The sequence below is a fragment of the Sarcophilus harrisii genome, chromosome 4 (genome assembly GCF_902635505.1).
Source record: "Sarcophilus harrisii chromosome 4, mSarHar1.11, whole genome shotgun sequence".
NCBI lineage: Eukaryota > Metazoa > Chordata > Mammalia > Dasyuromorphia > Dasyuridae > Sarcophilus > Sarcophilus harrisii.
Window position 1 is genome coordinate 177,720,014 of NC_045429.1, and position 15,767 is coordinate 177,735,780.

Below are 15,767 nucleotides of genomic sequence, written 5' to 3' on the forward strand. Positions count from 1 at the left end.
CTTATTTTATACAATAATAATTCTGGGTTTTACAGTGATAAAACATACATTCTAGATTCTGGTAATAAATGTTGTATAGTTCACATTTTTTCTCTTATACAATGCCAAATAATATCACGTGGCATTTTTAAGTACTGCTTTTCAGAAACTTACATACAAGAACATTAATGTCTAATAAGTTAAAAATCATTAAAAACAATTCTCTCATTATTGAAATATAACCAGTAGTTGTATCATGCTCTATAGATGCCATTTCATTTCTTCGAGTCTCAAATTCCTCATCTGGAAAATGAAAAGAATAATACTTGCCATTGCCTACTCTGCAGGATAATTGTGAGGGAGTAGCTTACCAAACTCTAAAATAATATACAAATGTGAGTGATCATTATTATTATTATGTAAGTTTTATTTAATCAATTTTCTAATAAACTTGTAAAAGATGCAGTCTTTCTTAGCTACAATCTAGAAAATTAGTTGGGATCTTGATTTTATAGATACAAGATAGGCACTTTTACTAGGCATCTGAAATCTATATATTATAAAAATATATTGACTTCATTTTGCCAGTGGTTAATAATATTAAATCCATTAGTAATACACTGCTGGTCAACATGGAATATTAATAAACAGCTTAGTGGAGCCAAAATACTTCTGGGAAGACAGACATTCTTCTTTAAGCAATTCTAAAAGATACAATTATGCGGAATCAAACAGTTTTGTGCATTTTGGATATTTTTGTATTCTAAATTTAAAAATTTTGCATTAAAGCTCCATCTTAAATTCCTCATTAACAAGATTTACTAATCTCAAGAGTCTATGCTTTGGATGCTACATTGGGTACCCTTTTTTATTCTAATTTTTGATGATAATGGAAGTAAACTATATGGGACAAGGAAATTAAATAATTTCCAAGACTCGTGATATATATATATATATAAAACTATTGGTAACTGACTTTGGATGATTTTAGCTCATTATGTATTAATATTCTTGCATGTAAATTTCTTTGAAAAACAGTCCTCAAAAGTGCAGGTGAATGTTTAACATATATTGGATTATTTGCTATTTTAGGGGAGGGAGTTGGGGAAGGGGGGAAAAATTGGAACACAAGGTTTTGTAAGAGTTAATATTGAAAAATTGTCCATGCATATCTTTTGAAAATTAAAAAGTTTTAATTAAAAATAAATAAAGTGCAGTTGACATAATTTGGCATCATGCTATAAGAGAAAAAAATTGGTATACTTACACAACATTTGTCAAAAGAATAGAGTGTAAGAACAGAATCAAATAATAGCAAAAGTGCAGTGGGAAAAAGTAACTGGCACCAAATCAGAATAAAAACAAGTACAAAAGACAGAAGGAACAAAGAAAGTGCTCCTGGGCTTAATAGTTTCCTTAAGCTCTTCTTAGTAATGAGAAGCACGAGGGCATAATATACCGGAATCTCTTCCTGTTAAATTTAAAAGGCATTTTCAATACTGGATTAAGACTATCAATTTAAGCTTCCAAACTAAATAGGAAAGTGAAGGACTAGCAAATATATACATATATATTTATATATTTATATTAATAAATATAGTGAGTAAAATGGAGATAAATTTATGTATGACCTTTTTTTCCCCATCTTCTCTGTTCCTAATCACAAAGTATCTTTAAGATCTAATGAATATTTTTAAATTTTCTTTATTCTAGATCTTCAGGCTTTTATCTTAATAAGAGTTTCTATCATCTTCTTTTCTCAACATACAGGTTATTGAATGTATTATGCTGTGATCTAGATACGCTTTTACTTTTAGAATCTCAGTACCAGGTGTCTGCAATGCTGTTAAATGCTCAAGAGGAAAATATTTTAGAGATTTCTGGAGGCCACAGGTAAGAAATAACTCAAAACAACAGAAACAACAACAAAATATGCTAACCAAAGAGGGAACCAGTTTCAAAAATGTGAGAGTTTGTAGATTGATATAGCAATTTACAGCATATAACAGCTTATAAAAAATTATCAGTGATAAGGTATAGCAGAGTAACTGGGAAATATATAAATCATTTATGGATATGGCGGCAGGCCTAGAATCTGGAAGAAGATTTCAAATCTGGCCTCAGACACTTATTAGCCATGTGACCCTAAGGGAAGTCAGTGAATTCTGTCTCACTTTCCTCATCTATTAAATGAATTGGAGAAGAAAGTGGCAAACCATTTCAGTATCTTCCTAGGAAAACCCCAAATTGGAGTCACAAGGAGTCAGACATGACTGGACTAAAATAAAAAAAATTAAAAATAAGAGTTTTGTTTTTCAGAGACTTTATAATCGATGGCCTGTCGGTAGAAAGAAACCATGTTCTCGTTAGAATACTTCTTATTGGTGGACCTTTAGAACGGATTTTACCACCGAGGGCACTACAAAAGGTAAGCAAAAAAAAAATTTCTATACATTTGTATTATATGTACACTTTGAATTTGGTAACAGAATAGACTAATTTAATATTCCATTATCCCTATTATCTATCTCACAGGATTGATTTTTGTTATCTATCTGAAAATGGAATTATACATATTTTTAATATCCTGCAAAGGGAAAAAGACCAAAGCATATTGTTTCTTTTACCCCCCTCTGTGTATATTTGATTTTTACTTTTGTTACACAATGTATACTTTTTATACTTTTTTTTAAAATTTCTTCGACAATTTTAGGCTTCTATACTTTCAGTATTATTCACATAGCTTCTTATTTGCTAAGGAAGTTTTTTTTCTTAAGTATATTTTTCTCCTGTGACTGATAAAGAAAAAAAATCAAAATACTTAAGCAGAAGGGACAGGTAGATTGTTGAATAAAATTGATACTAACACTTTTTTTTCTTTGAAGTCTGTGGTTTTACCAGCATGAAATGATAGTAAAAGCATTATTGACTATCTTGGTTAACCATAATAAATTGAGTTAGATGTTGGTATTAGCATAGATTGGATGCTTGTATGTGTTAATTTTTCATCTAATATATAATTAAATTATAGTAGGCAGTATTTGTAGAAGTTATGCAAAACAAATACTATAGAACAGATTAAACAAGTTGTTTAAATGGATACAATGAAATAAACTCTTATTGACTCATAGCTGATATTATTTATTTTTCCCTCTTCTATTTAGGGTAATGATCCTTATCCTTGGCCAATGTTTTCATCATATCCTTTACCAGACTGCTATCTTTCAGAAGTTACTAAAAGAATTGATCCAAAACAAGGTAAAATTTCTGTTGTCATAAACTAAATCACATGTACCAAAGCACATATACTTCTTGCTATAATTGAGTTAATATAACATTTTATGAAGAATGCAGAATAATCATTGTCATACCTGTGCATGGCATCATAAATACACTTATTAATTCTATGTAATGAATTGAATTTTTTTCTTATCTGTCTTTCTTAGCACTTACATATTTGATTTTTTTTTACTCTTTAACCATTTTATCTCTCTTGATTTTGATTCATGAGGCACATAAAACCTGTTTTAAGAATGACAAATTTGATTAAACATGAAAATTAGTTTTGTCTCTTTTCTTGAATTAACTTTATATGGGAACTTAGAATGTATTAAGTATTGTTATTGTAAACTTTTATGTGCCATTTCTATTATTATGTGCTCTTTGCAATTTGGGGGGTCTCTATGGAAACAAATGATATATAACAAGTTCTTATTAAATGAAAAGATGAATATTGAGCCTTATACATACAAATATGTCAGTTTGTCAAATATAGGTAATAATAATTTGAGAATTCTTTTCACTGAGTCAGATCACAACTTGATGCTTTATAGAGTTTAATTTTCTTGCCTACAATCACAAAGCTAGTAAGTGTTAAAAGAGAAAACCCAGGTCTTTCTGAGTATGTATATATAATACCGTCTTGGCCTTTATGCATGTGTACTCTATCCTTGCTTTTTCCTACCCTTGTACTCCCCACCTCTTTGCATATTTATTCTAATTCATTTTTCAGGGATCTGTCATTTTATTAGTATGGTTACTTTCCAGACCAACATAAATTAGAATCTTCTAATGCACTGTTTGTTAATTGGTTTTTGTGTATTACTGTGACCAAAAAAAAATGTATTTCCCCAGTGGACACGTATCAGATCATGATGAAGAGCCTTTTCTTTTGGAATAGATAATTAATCTAGCTCTAGGTCCATTTTCCAAATTTGTATTCTCTTTTTGCAATCTCTGAGAATACAAAAGTACAGCCTTCCCCCCTACACACTAAACTTCCTTCACAAAGATCTAGGAAGCATCCTTTAGAGATTTCTCATTGGGAAAATCCAACAAAAAAGTGAGTGAATTATATTCCAGTATATGGTAGTTTTTAGGCACATAGATCTTTGAATGATGGAGAGAGAATCTGGTAGGAGAATGCTGCACTCATTCCGGGGACTGAGAAATCTTCAACTGAGCATCATAACAGTGTGAGGTTCCAGGCAACTCCAGACTAATGCAAAGTGAAGGAATAGTGCCATTCTTGTGTTCTGTAAGAGGTAGGGTTAAAGAGATGGGATCTAGGTAGCACTTCCCTGTGATTCTCTTGTGTATATTTAAATTGCAAAACATTTAAATAACAATTAATATATATTCTTAATAAACTTGAATATAGGGTGAAACTAAAAAGTTGGTTGATAGAAATTAAATTAGTTGAAAGTTAAATTTTTTGTATTGTCAGTGCTTTAATATAATTATTCAAAATAAATTCTCTATTTCTTGTAAGGTCTATACATAATAATGAATTTTTAATAACTTTGGAGATTTTTATGATACTCTTATACTGGAACACATAATTGTTGAAGCCCTAATTGATATATTGTGGCAATCTTAACATTCTCTTGTAGCTTTGATATCTCTCTAGACTGCTAGATATACTATCCCTTTTTCAGTATCTTCTTTCCTTATGATCCTTCAATTTCTCCTGAATTTCATCTGTTTATGAGGCCTGATTTAAATGATGAACTATGACATCTTAATAAATGTTTCCCCTCCCTTCCCATGCTCCCTATCAAACACCTTCTCCCCCAAATCCTTGAATAATCTGTAACAATATCTATTGTCCTTTCTTCTCTTTGTCTTTCTACTCTCACTTACTCATCTTGTCTTTCTTTTCTCCATTATAGTTACTTAAGCCATCCCCTCTCTTCATCAGCACCATATTTTATTAAAATCAGAACTCTTTCCTTAGATGGTATTTAGAAAATTTAGAATTAAGTACTAATCAATGTGTACCATTTAAATGTATATACCTTTCAGTTATAAAGATAGTTGTGCTAAATAGACTCTTATATTTATCATTTAGAAGATTTCTACTTTACTGCAGAAAATTATATCCTTTACAAAGGTATTTTATCTTATAATTTTATTGGAAGCTAAAAACATATCATTAAAATTTCTCTTCATTCTTGAAGAATTAAAAGGGGGAAAATTTACTAATGTATAACTTTTTGTTTTCAGATTCTTTCCAGTTTAGCTTGTGGTAACATATCATTCTTGATCATTCAGTTCTATTGGTTTCTGTCACTATATTTGCATAGCTATTTATTATATGGGAATTGGATAGCAAAATGAATAATATTTGAATTAGCTCTATTCCTTATTTTTTGAATATTTGAAAGGTGTTAACATTTTAAAATTCCCATTGTTAGATTATGTAATATTTTTGATAAGGTACGTCTTTAGATGTCATATTTGGTGCTGGAAACAGAGTCTATTACAGATCAAAATATATATAATATAAAAATGCTCCTATGAATCCTTTTGTTTCAACATAAAATATTTTTTTGTGCTGTAAATTGAATGAGGTACGGAGTATGTTATTTCATAAAAAAATTGAAGAAAATTCTGGCTAGAACTTGTCTTATATATTTCTAAATTTTCAAGTATGAATGAATTCCATGAAAATCCACTTTGAATTAACAAGTTCTACATAGTAACTGAAAATGTCTACATATGTAGCTCTTAAAGATCGCGTATCTCGCTGTACAAACTATTAGTTGCATAAATCTATGACTTAAAAAATAAAACAAGATACTAAACACCTTTTTTCTACAAAAAGTGTTTTCCATTTTAAGATTTTATTTATTTCATAATATAGTAATGTATATTTGTAAACTATTTTGTAATTATTCTTTTAAAGTACTCACATCAGCTAGATAAGCATTGTAATATTGTACTTTAGGTTTTTATTTGTTTGTTTTCCATTAAGGAAAAAAGACAATAAAAATTAGTAACTTCCCAACATTAGCAAACTGTCTCTATTCATAGCAATCAGGGCTGGAAAACATACTGTTTATTTCCTGTATAAGAAATAATAAAACACTTTTTTTTTATTGACTTTTATTATAGATAAGTTTTGATTATGCAAACTAGTGAAATAGTACATCCAAAATAAAGGATTTCATTTAAATATGTATGTTTTTGATATTTTGATGAATTAACAACAGTTTACATAAAATAATGAAGGCATGCTAAAGATTCAATCTCAAAAGAATTGTCTGGAAAGCTGTCAGACTTTCTTCTCTTGTACCTATTTTCAACTCTTCTTTGTTCCCTCTTCTTCCCACAGAATGATATATCTGTCTGCTATGACTAAGCCTGCTATGAGATACTCTCTCCCTCCTCATGGCATCTTCCTTTTAATGGTATCTCTCCCCACTATAGCTAACTCTGAATAATCTGCTAAACTCCTCAATGGCATACTCATGCTACATGGCATATTCCTTTAATGACTTCTTCCAAATCCCTTTCTTTGCTAACTCTAATGCTCTCCTGAATTTATTTCTCTTTACCCTTCCTAGTGCTTATTTTATCTCTTCATTTTGTTTCTAAACACATCATAAATAAAGATACCTTTTGACAAAGAGAGTACCCTTGTGAATTTTTCACATGTGCCTTATGCCTTGTATTTCAAACTAGGAATTACTATTCTGACCTCATCATTTTTTTTTTTTAAATAATGACAAGAGTCTTTAGAAACATTTTATTTTACTGTCATTAATTTACCATCCTGCAGTTCTCATCAATATTTATCAAAAAGAATTGATTTCTTTAACATTTATTGAATTTATGCTCTTTAGAACCCAGTAGTGTCCCATTTTATTTATTCATCACTTATTCCAGTCAGTCATCTAACCCCTGGGGCTGAAGGTAAACAGATTGAATACCTTATACTACAATTAGAATCAACATCTTCAAAATACATACATTTGGAATCTATGAATAGACGATTCAGGAAGAGTTATTTTCTATGAAAAGCTTGCAAAAGGAATGTGTCAAACTAGAAAGGAATAAAAGACAATTGGAAGAATAAGTAGTTACTCTTAAGCATAATTTAGAAATACCTAAACCAGAACACAATCAAGTAGAACAAGATAAACTGGAGGTCAAAGAACAAGCAAGGCAGAGATCTCACATCAAGACTCTGAGACAGAACTAGAGGGATACAGAAAGCTTTATTCTTAAAAAATTAAAAATCATAGAATCATCATTAAACAAATCAGATTCACTACAAGTCCCTTTCTGGAGCTACCTCATGTTGGGATTTTTGATACTTTTATTCCCTGCCTAGAAAAAATTCAGTATATTTAATTAAAACATATTACTATTGATGGAATACTTCATGGACAGTTGTCTTAAAAGAGGATGAATCATCATTATTTCCAACATGGAATCTCAAACCCTACAATTCATTATTATCTTTAAGTACAGTATTTTAAGAATCAGTACTCCTAAAAGTACATTGTGAACTCCTTGGAGTCAAGGACTAGTTCTCTCCCTTCTTTTGCATTTCTTGGGGAATGAGACACAATGTTTTTTATATAACAAGTATCCAGTTCAAATTTTATAGATAACTGAGGGAATGAAAGTGCAGGTATACAAGTACTCTGCAACATTACATACTATCTGTATTCGTTTTTTTTAAATGCTTATGTATCCATCTTAGTACTTAATTATTTCTAATCTGGCATGTGATTTTATCCTTATAGGGAGTTCCTACCTAGGAACTTGCTCTACCAATATAAGATCACCAGCTGCTTTGTAACCTGTTTAAGGAGTTGACCTTAGAAAAGTATTTTATGTGACTTCTCTAGACATGCCCAACAAGTATGTGTCAGAAATGACCCAAACCCTTCTCAGTCCCCAGGCTTTATTTATCCACTGTCATATTGCATTTTAAATTGAAATTGTCTCAAATTCAGGGCAAAAACCCCCTCAACATTTTAAAATAAAGACTCAGAACAATTACTGTATATGTTTAAAAGAAAATTATTTGTATGAAACGAGAATTGGGAGAACCTCTGTAAATTATTTATTTAGCTTAAAAAGCACTATGTTTTATTGGACACACTGGATTTTCATTATTTATGTAGGAGTCTATTAGAAGATGATCTTGAGAGTGAGGTATTCCCTATGGGAAAGTATAATTTTCTAATCTTTCTAGATAAATACTTATTAACTAACTGAGATATCCATTTCATTAGTAAGTAATATGTAGCAGAATCTAATCATTTGGTTACTTTTGTTATATCAGCCAGGATCGATAAAATTAAAATGATTTTATTACAAAACAGTAATAATAGTACATACTTCAGTAAATCTCTTAGAATAATTTTTATGCAACAACTATTATAAACTTATGTAAGCAGATAGTGTACTTTTTTACTCATTTATGTTTTAAATATTTAAATGTTTTCACACTTAGAACGTAAAATTTAAAATTGGGAGGATTTGTTATCTAATTTCCTACACAGTCCAAAATTCTTCTGAAACATCTATGCCAGAAGTTTTTTGGCCAGAAGCAGTGTTTATAAATTGATTTTTTTTGCAAGTTGAATATCAGACAGTTATTCATTTTGAAATTCTAAGATTGGGAAAATGCTTATGCCATTCAGGCTTTTTTTAAAGTTGTGTCTGAGATTGAGATCCTAATGTGTCCAGCCTACTCCCAATGTCCTGGCTGAAGTAACCAAGCTGGAATTGAGCTGTTTTTCAGTCTTTTCTGTTCCTGCCACATTCCTGACAAGGGACACTGAACTAGGGTCATGTCTACCCCTCTAGCAATTATGAATGGGGTTGCCTAACCCAAGTCCTGGTCCTTTCTAGAGTTCCAGATGCAGAGCTCATGAGATGGTGATTATATTCTTTGATTCTTGCCCCTTCCTACCATTCCTGTGAAATTTGAATAATACATATTATAAAACAGTTGCATTTAATGTGAGCCAAAATTCAGTTAATTTGATATATATAAGCTAGTTGAAAGCTTTAGCATATTGTCAAGTCATCATTCTGTACTTGTTCATTGCAACTTGTGCATATGATATACTACTGAATACTGTATTACCAAAAGTTCTGTTATTTTTTTTCAAATCTATAACAGTGTACCAAAAAATAATAATACTTAAAATGGAATCACTGCCAACCTGAAAAAGAAGTCGTCTATTATTACATTACAAAAATAATTTAACTCTAAAATATAATGAGATGTCAGAATGCATGAATCTCTGGCATGAAATATTAGAAAATGTGCAGACAAAATAAAAAGGCAAGATTACATTAGTTGGTGTGTAAACAATTACAAGTATTAGTGATCTTGAAGTGGTGGAAACAGAACTGTAAATTGCAATCAAAAGCATATTTCTCTTAGAAGAGTATTCCATTAAGCAATAAATACTTTTAAGTGTCGGTAATGTGCCAGGAATTGGTCTAAAGAATGGGGATACAAAGAAAGGCAAAAAGCACTCCCTACTATTGAGGAGCTTACAACATAAAACATAAAAACAAATATGAATAAACAAGCTATTTAGGATAAATGGGAAATAATTAATAGGAAGAAGACACTAAAATTAGGAAAGATTGGAAAAGACTTCCTTTAAAAAGTGGAATTTAACTGGGCTTTGCAAGGAAGGCTATAGAGATGAGGGAAGGAGAGCATTTTAGGCATGGGAAGAGCTGGAGAAAAATGCCTAAAACTGAGTATTTTATTTTTGGAACAACCAGAAGACAAGGAATATATATGTATGTGTAAATTAGGGATGAGGGGTGGGGATATAAGGTCTATAAAGATTGCAAAGGTTAGAAGAGAGAAGGGAAAGTTTTCAAAAGATGCTGCAAGGCAAGCCTTGGCAACAGATTCATTATGAGGGGTCAGAAAAAGTGAGGAGTCAAGGATTACACTTTGGTTAAGTGGGAAATTGGGAGGATAGTGATACCTTTGATAGTAACAGGGAAATTTAGAAAGGGAAAGGATTTAGGGGAAATGTTAGTGAGTTCAATTTTGAGCATGTTGAATTTAAAATGTCGAATGGATATCCAGTTTAACATACTGAAAAGCATTTGGAGAAGGGGGACAAGGTCAGTAGAGAGATTAGAATTTGATAAATAGATCTGAAAATTATCAGCATTGATATGATAATTCAATCCATGAGAGTTTATGAGATAAAGTAGTATAAAGGTTAAAGAGAAGAGAGCCCAAGACAGAGCCCTTTAGGATACCTAGAGTTAGTGGGTATGATCTGAATGAGGATCCAACACAGGTGTCAAATAGATGTCAAATGGGTATGAGGAAAATCAAGAGAGTAGTGGTAACCCAAAATCCTAGAGAGAAAGAGCACAACAAGGTGAAAAATGTGACTTGACAGTGTCATAATTTGCAGAAGGGTCAGGAAGGATGACAATTGAGAAGAGACCATTTTATTTGGCAATTGAGAGATTATTGTTAACTTTGAAAATGATAGTTTTTGTTGAATGATGAGATCAGAAGCCAGATTGTAGGAAGGTAAGAAAAGAATGAGAGGAAGTGAAAATACTTATTGTAAATGGCCTTCCTCCAGAGGTAAGATACAAAAGGTAAGAGAGTTTATAAAACAATATTGAACAGGAAGGAAAGGCTAAAATGAGGGCATTTTTGTGATGTGGGAGACATAGGCATTTTTATAGGCAATAGGTTAGGAACCAGGAGACAAGGAAAGAACAATAAGTGAGAGAATGGCACATCACTGTGTCACAGTTTCCTTATCTTTAAAATGAAGTAGTTGAACAAAATAGTGCATAAGGTACCTTTTAGCTATCAACATATTCTACATTAAAGTATTTAGTTTCAGAAAGTTATAATTACAAATAAATACTTGTGGATTTGTATGTATAGAAATATATAAATAATTCTTCAAGATATAATCATACTTAAATGGGAAGTGTATTTTATTCACAAAACATCGTGTACTCATATTATGATTTATAGTTGTTTATGTTACTTATTTCCATTTGATGTTTCATTTTCTTATGAGAATAACACCACATTGTCTTTCTTTTTAATTAGAGAGTGATATTGGAAAACTTTTATTACATTGCAAGATTTCTGAAAAACAAGCTGAATGGATAGAGAACTGCAGAATACAGTTTTGCCAAACTATGAGGACCAAACCTAATATCATCAACGGAGTCGGTGAGTTTTAGAGGAATTTGGCCATTCAGTTGAAATGAAATAGAGAATCTCATGACTACTATAAAGAGAACTTAAATTGACTAGAAAAACTGCATGAATGTCATTGACATCTGGATAATATGGACAGTGAAAAACCACTCTCTGGAAATTGCCTGGTGTCTTTGATTATAATGTGGCAAATTATCTTTTATCGTTTTATTTAGATATTGACTACTTGTTTTCTGCTCCAGACCCCACAAAGTATTTCAAATTAATACATGAATATCTATTTTAACTAGAGATATGTTATATGTGTTCAGATTTTAATAAATATGTAAAAACAAAGTCCCAATATGTGCTTGAGAACGTGAAAAAAAAAAAAAACAATTTTCTGTTAGCATTGTTCAGAGTTAATTTTATGTTAGTCTGATAAAACAGCACTGGCTTCTATGAAGATTTTTCTAAAAGCTTATGAAATTCCAGGCACTGCCATTAGTCATATTACTTTCATTTACTGCTGAGAATGCTCATGAGTAAATTTAGAAAAGGAGTATTTATTGCATACCTACAGCTTGCCTTGTATGTCAAGAGAATTGGAACTTGGTTCAGAGGGCAATTAGGTAATAATTTTCTTGCTAACTAACCACCTACCTCATTCTTAATAATGATCAAAACCTTTCAACCTTAAAAAAATGAAGGGGAAAAACTTACTGAAGTGATTCAGCATATGTTTTTGATTTCAGAGATAAACTCTCACAAATCTTCATTGTTATACATACACTACTTAAACATTTGTATGATTTTGGGGTAACAAGTCAGTTTCTAATTTTACATTTCTCAGTTTCTAGTAGTTTATTAAAATACATGTTATCTGTGCTCAAAAATGTCAAAAATATCACTTGGTATTTCTAAGCAGAAATTTCCAGATAAGCAAATATAAATAAGTATGCTGCTTAAGGCTTAACAGTTTATGAAATTAAAATCAATAATAAAATACCACTGAAAATTAGTATACTCTACCAAAGACTTTAAAGCATCTCCTTTTACTGAAGAATGAATCAGTTCAGACACATAGATGGATATATAAATTTATTAAACTCACATAACATTTTTCATTCCTCTTCTATTTTATACGACTTAATACCTTATATTGTGGTCTTAAGAATTGCTGGTACACCTGAGTGCTTAGTTTAATTGTTATTGTTTCAGAGAAAATTTCATTTAACAACATCTGAGAGAGCTCCAATATCTATTCTTCCACTTTAGTATCCCTATTTCTCCTGTTTATTCTTTTTTTTTTTTTTTTTTTTTTTTTTTCCTGAGGCAGTTTCCAGGGTCATACTGCTAGGAAGTGTTAAGTGTCTGAGACCAAATTTGAACTCGGGTCCTCCTGACTTCAGGGCTGGTGCTCTGTCCATTGAGCTAACTAACTAGCTAATCCCATCTCATATATATATTCTTAATTTCCATTCTACTATTGGATGGGAAAGATTCACAACTGAAGTTGGATGTTAAATATGTTTATATGCTGATGGTTCACAAGCTGCATGTTTGATAGACTTCATGGCAGGATGCAAGAAAGACTTTAGTTTCTCCACTAGAATCATATAAAAAAATTATAATCTTTTTAGTCATTTTAGAAGACTGTATGCAGATGGCATATACATTTATACAATCCTCAAAGTTTCATACATTTTATTGGCTTTCCTTTATCACAAAAAAGTGTTGATACTCTAATTTCATACTTCTTATTAACCTCAGTACTTCAATAATGTGAATTTTGTTTTTAAGAAATGGTAATTTGCTTTGCAGAGCAAATAGTAATGACAAACCAGTTTATCTGAATGCAGTATATTTTCTGGAATAGTCATTCATTGAAATAAGTTTTTCCCTCAATATTTGCTTATGGTAAAAATAGAAAGACATTAAGGAAAACAAGTTTTGGCATCAGTAATAGAATCCTTGTTTATTCAAAACTATAAAAGAGCTTCTGAATGTCAACATTCATGCCTTAGGGATTTTAATTTGTATGTTATCTGTTAGGTAAGTAAAAAGTTGAAGATAAAAATTCAAAGCAAAATAATAGAATATTTTTCATCAGTTTTCAAAAAAATTGTAAATAATATGTTTTACTTAATGCCAACAAAGTAATTATAAATGCTATAGTACACTTTTTTCACATTAATTTATCAAAAAACAGAAATATATTTTTAGAGAGTCCATTTCAGTAATCATTGTACTATAGGATTATATAATAACAAAGATTTCTTCCTGCCTAACAAAGATCAAAACGATACAAATGGGAAAATTTACCCCCAATTTTAAAATTAATTAAATAGCATTAAATAAAAATTTAAATTAAGATCATAGGTTAATAGTTTGAAAGCTAGAAGGGAACCAAAGAGGTCCAATCCTCTTGGTTCAAGAACTCAGGTCTTCTGACTTCAGATCCTGCATTTTTTAATTACATTATGTAAAAGGAAAAGAATACTACAGTTAAGATTTATCATAGGAAAATATTTTTAATAATAGCTAGCATTTGTGCAGTACTTTTAGATTTGAAAAATGTTTTATTTGTAATGCTTCCTTTTTAGCCTTAAAATGACTTTTGGAAGTAGATGCTATTATTCCCATTTTATGGATAAAGCAGACAAAAGTTCTGTGATTTTCCCAGAATCATACAGCTAGTTAAGAGTCTCTGGATTTTATTCTGGCCTTCTTGATGTAATAGATTGGGCCCTAAGTCAGAAAGATTCATCTTTCCAAGTCCAAATCTCTTCTCAGACTCTTATCTGTGTGACCCTGGGAAAGTCACTTAATCTATTTGTCAGTTTCCTCATTTTTAAAATGGATTATAGAAAGAAATGACAAACAGACTCATTATTTTTGCCAAGAAAACGCAAATGAGGTCACAAAGAATTGGGCATGACTGAAAGAACTATACCACGACAGTGAATCCAATCTATTGCCAAATCTTGTTGATTCTGGCTTTACATCCTTCAATTCTGTCTCCTCTCTATTCATGCTACCATCATCCTCGTTCAGAAACCCCTCAACACCAGGATTTTGCTACACTCCTTTAATTAAGTCTCCCTGCCTTAATGCTCCTAGTTTTCAAATCTACCAACTATTTGGCTGCCAGAGCATTATTTGAAATATTTTTTCAATAACCATTTTCATCACTTTCTCAATGCACCTTAGTGTCTCCCTATTATAATTGGCATCAAATTCAAACTCTTTGTCATTTAAAATAATTTTCAGTTATTAAAGCTTAAAATTGTACTGACTTTTGAGATATTCCATATTTCTTCTCTTCCTGTATTCTAATGAAATTGTCCTTCTTGCTTTTCTTCACAAATGACACATTATTTATGTGTGTATATTTTCTCTCCCCAGAAAGACAGTTCCTTAAAGGCAAGGACTATTTCATTTTTGTATTTGTATCTTCATCACCTAGAATAGTATCTGGCACATAGAAAGTGCTTAATAAATGTTCCTTGATAAATTGTAAGTATAATAACTTCTATTCACTAGTTCCTTTTCCCTTTAGGTGAGAACTTAAATTTGATTCAGTTGGTGTAGTTCAGATAGGCTTAAGTGAAAGATTAAATCTGACTATATATAGCTTTCATCTTGGAGACTTTCCTGATTCTTGCATTGGTTCCAGACTATGATAAATCAAGACCCGGGACAACCACAAGCATCTTATTTTTTTTTTCCCAAGGTCTCTTGTCATTGTGCCACATTCCACAGTAACATGAGACCTAGAGAAAAAATACAGTAGGCCTTCCACTGGTATACCATGTCTACCAGCTTTCACTAATCTTTTCAAGGACCCACTCCATTTGCTTTTCCCTCAATTTCTTTTATTTCTTGATTCACTGACTGTGATCTATCTGCTGTTATCACCAGAGATAAAGTTGGAATATTCAATACAACAGAGGGTTTTCTTTTTTTTAGGAATGCTGATGATTTTTTAAAAATGGAAACAGGTTTGTTTAGTAGCCTCTAATTTCATGAGCAGTTTTTGAAAATCAGTCTTATAGCACCTCCAAGACTCTTTAAAAGGTCAATGGAAATATTTAATTCTATGGTCCCATGATCTACAAATTCCTTAAGTTCTCAGTGATGTATATAAACTAAAGAACTTGATTTTTATGAAAGCTACCAAGCATTCTCTTGTTAATTTTTTCAATTTCTTCTCAACTTGCATTGTTCTATTAACTCTAGTTTAAGTATCATCCTCAGCAAAGAAGATTGAAAAAAAGCAAAATACAAATCAAGTATTCTTCACTGCCTTCTCCCCTTTCTGGCCTTC

At 31.0% G+C, this 15,767-nt stretch overlaps 1 protein-coding gene across 9 annotated transcripts in view; it reads left to right on the plus strand.

Moving 5' to 3' along the window:
* TBC1D32 (TBC1 domain family member 32) overlaps positions 1-15,767 on the plus strand; it is a 175,792-nt gene that overhangs the window by 94,554 nt on the left and 65,471 nt on the right. For all 9 annotated transcript variants that reach the window (XM_031964344.1, XM_031964343.1, XM_031964345.1 and 6 more), the window contains 4 exons: positions 1,750-1,872; positions 2,299-2,407; positions 3,144-3,237; positions 11,345-11,470. In XM_031964344.1, the coding sequence (XP_031820204.1) occupies positions 1,750-1,872; positions 2,299-2,407; positions 3,144-3,237; positions 11,345-11,470 (452 nt within the window). The remainder of the gene's footprint in view (positions 1-1,749; positions 1,873-2,298; positions 2,408-3,143; positions 3,238-11,344; positions 11,471-15,767) is intronic.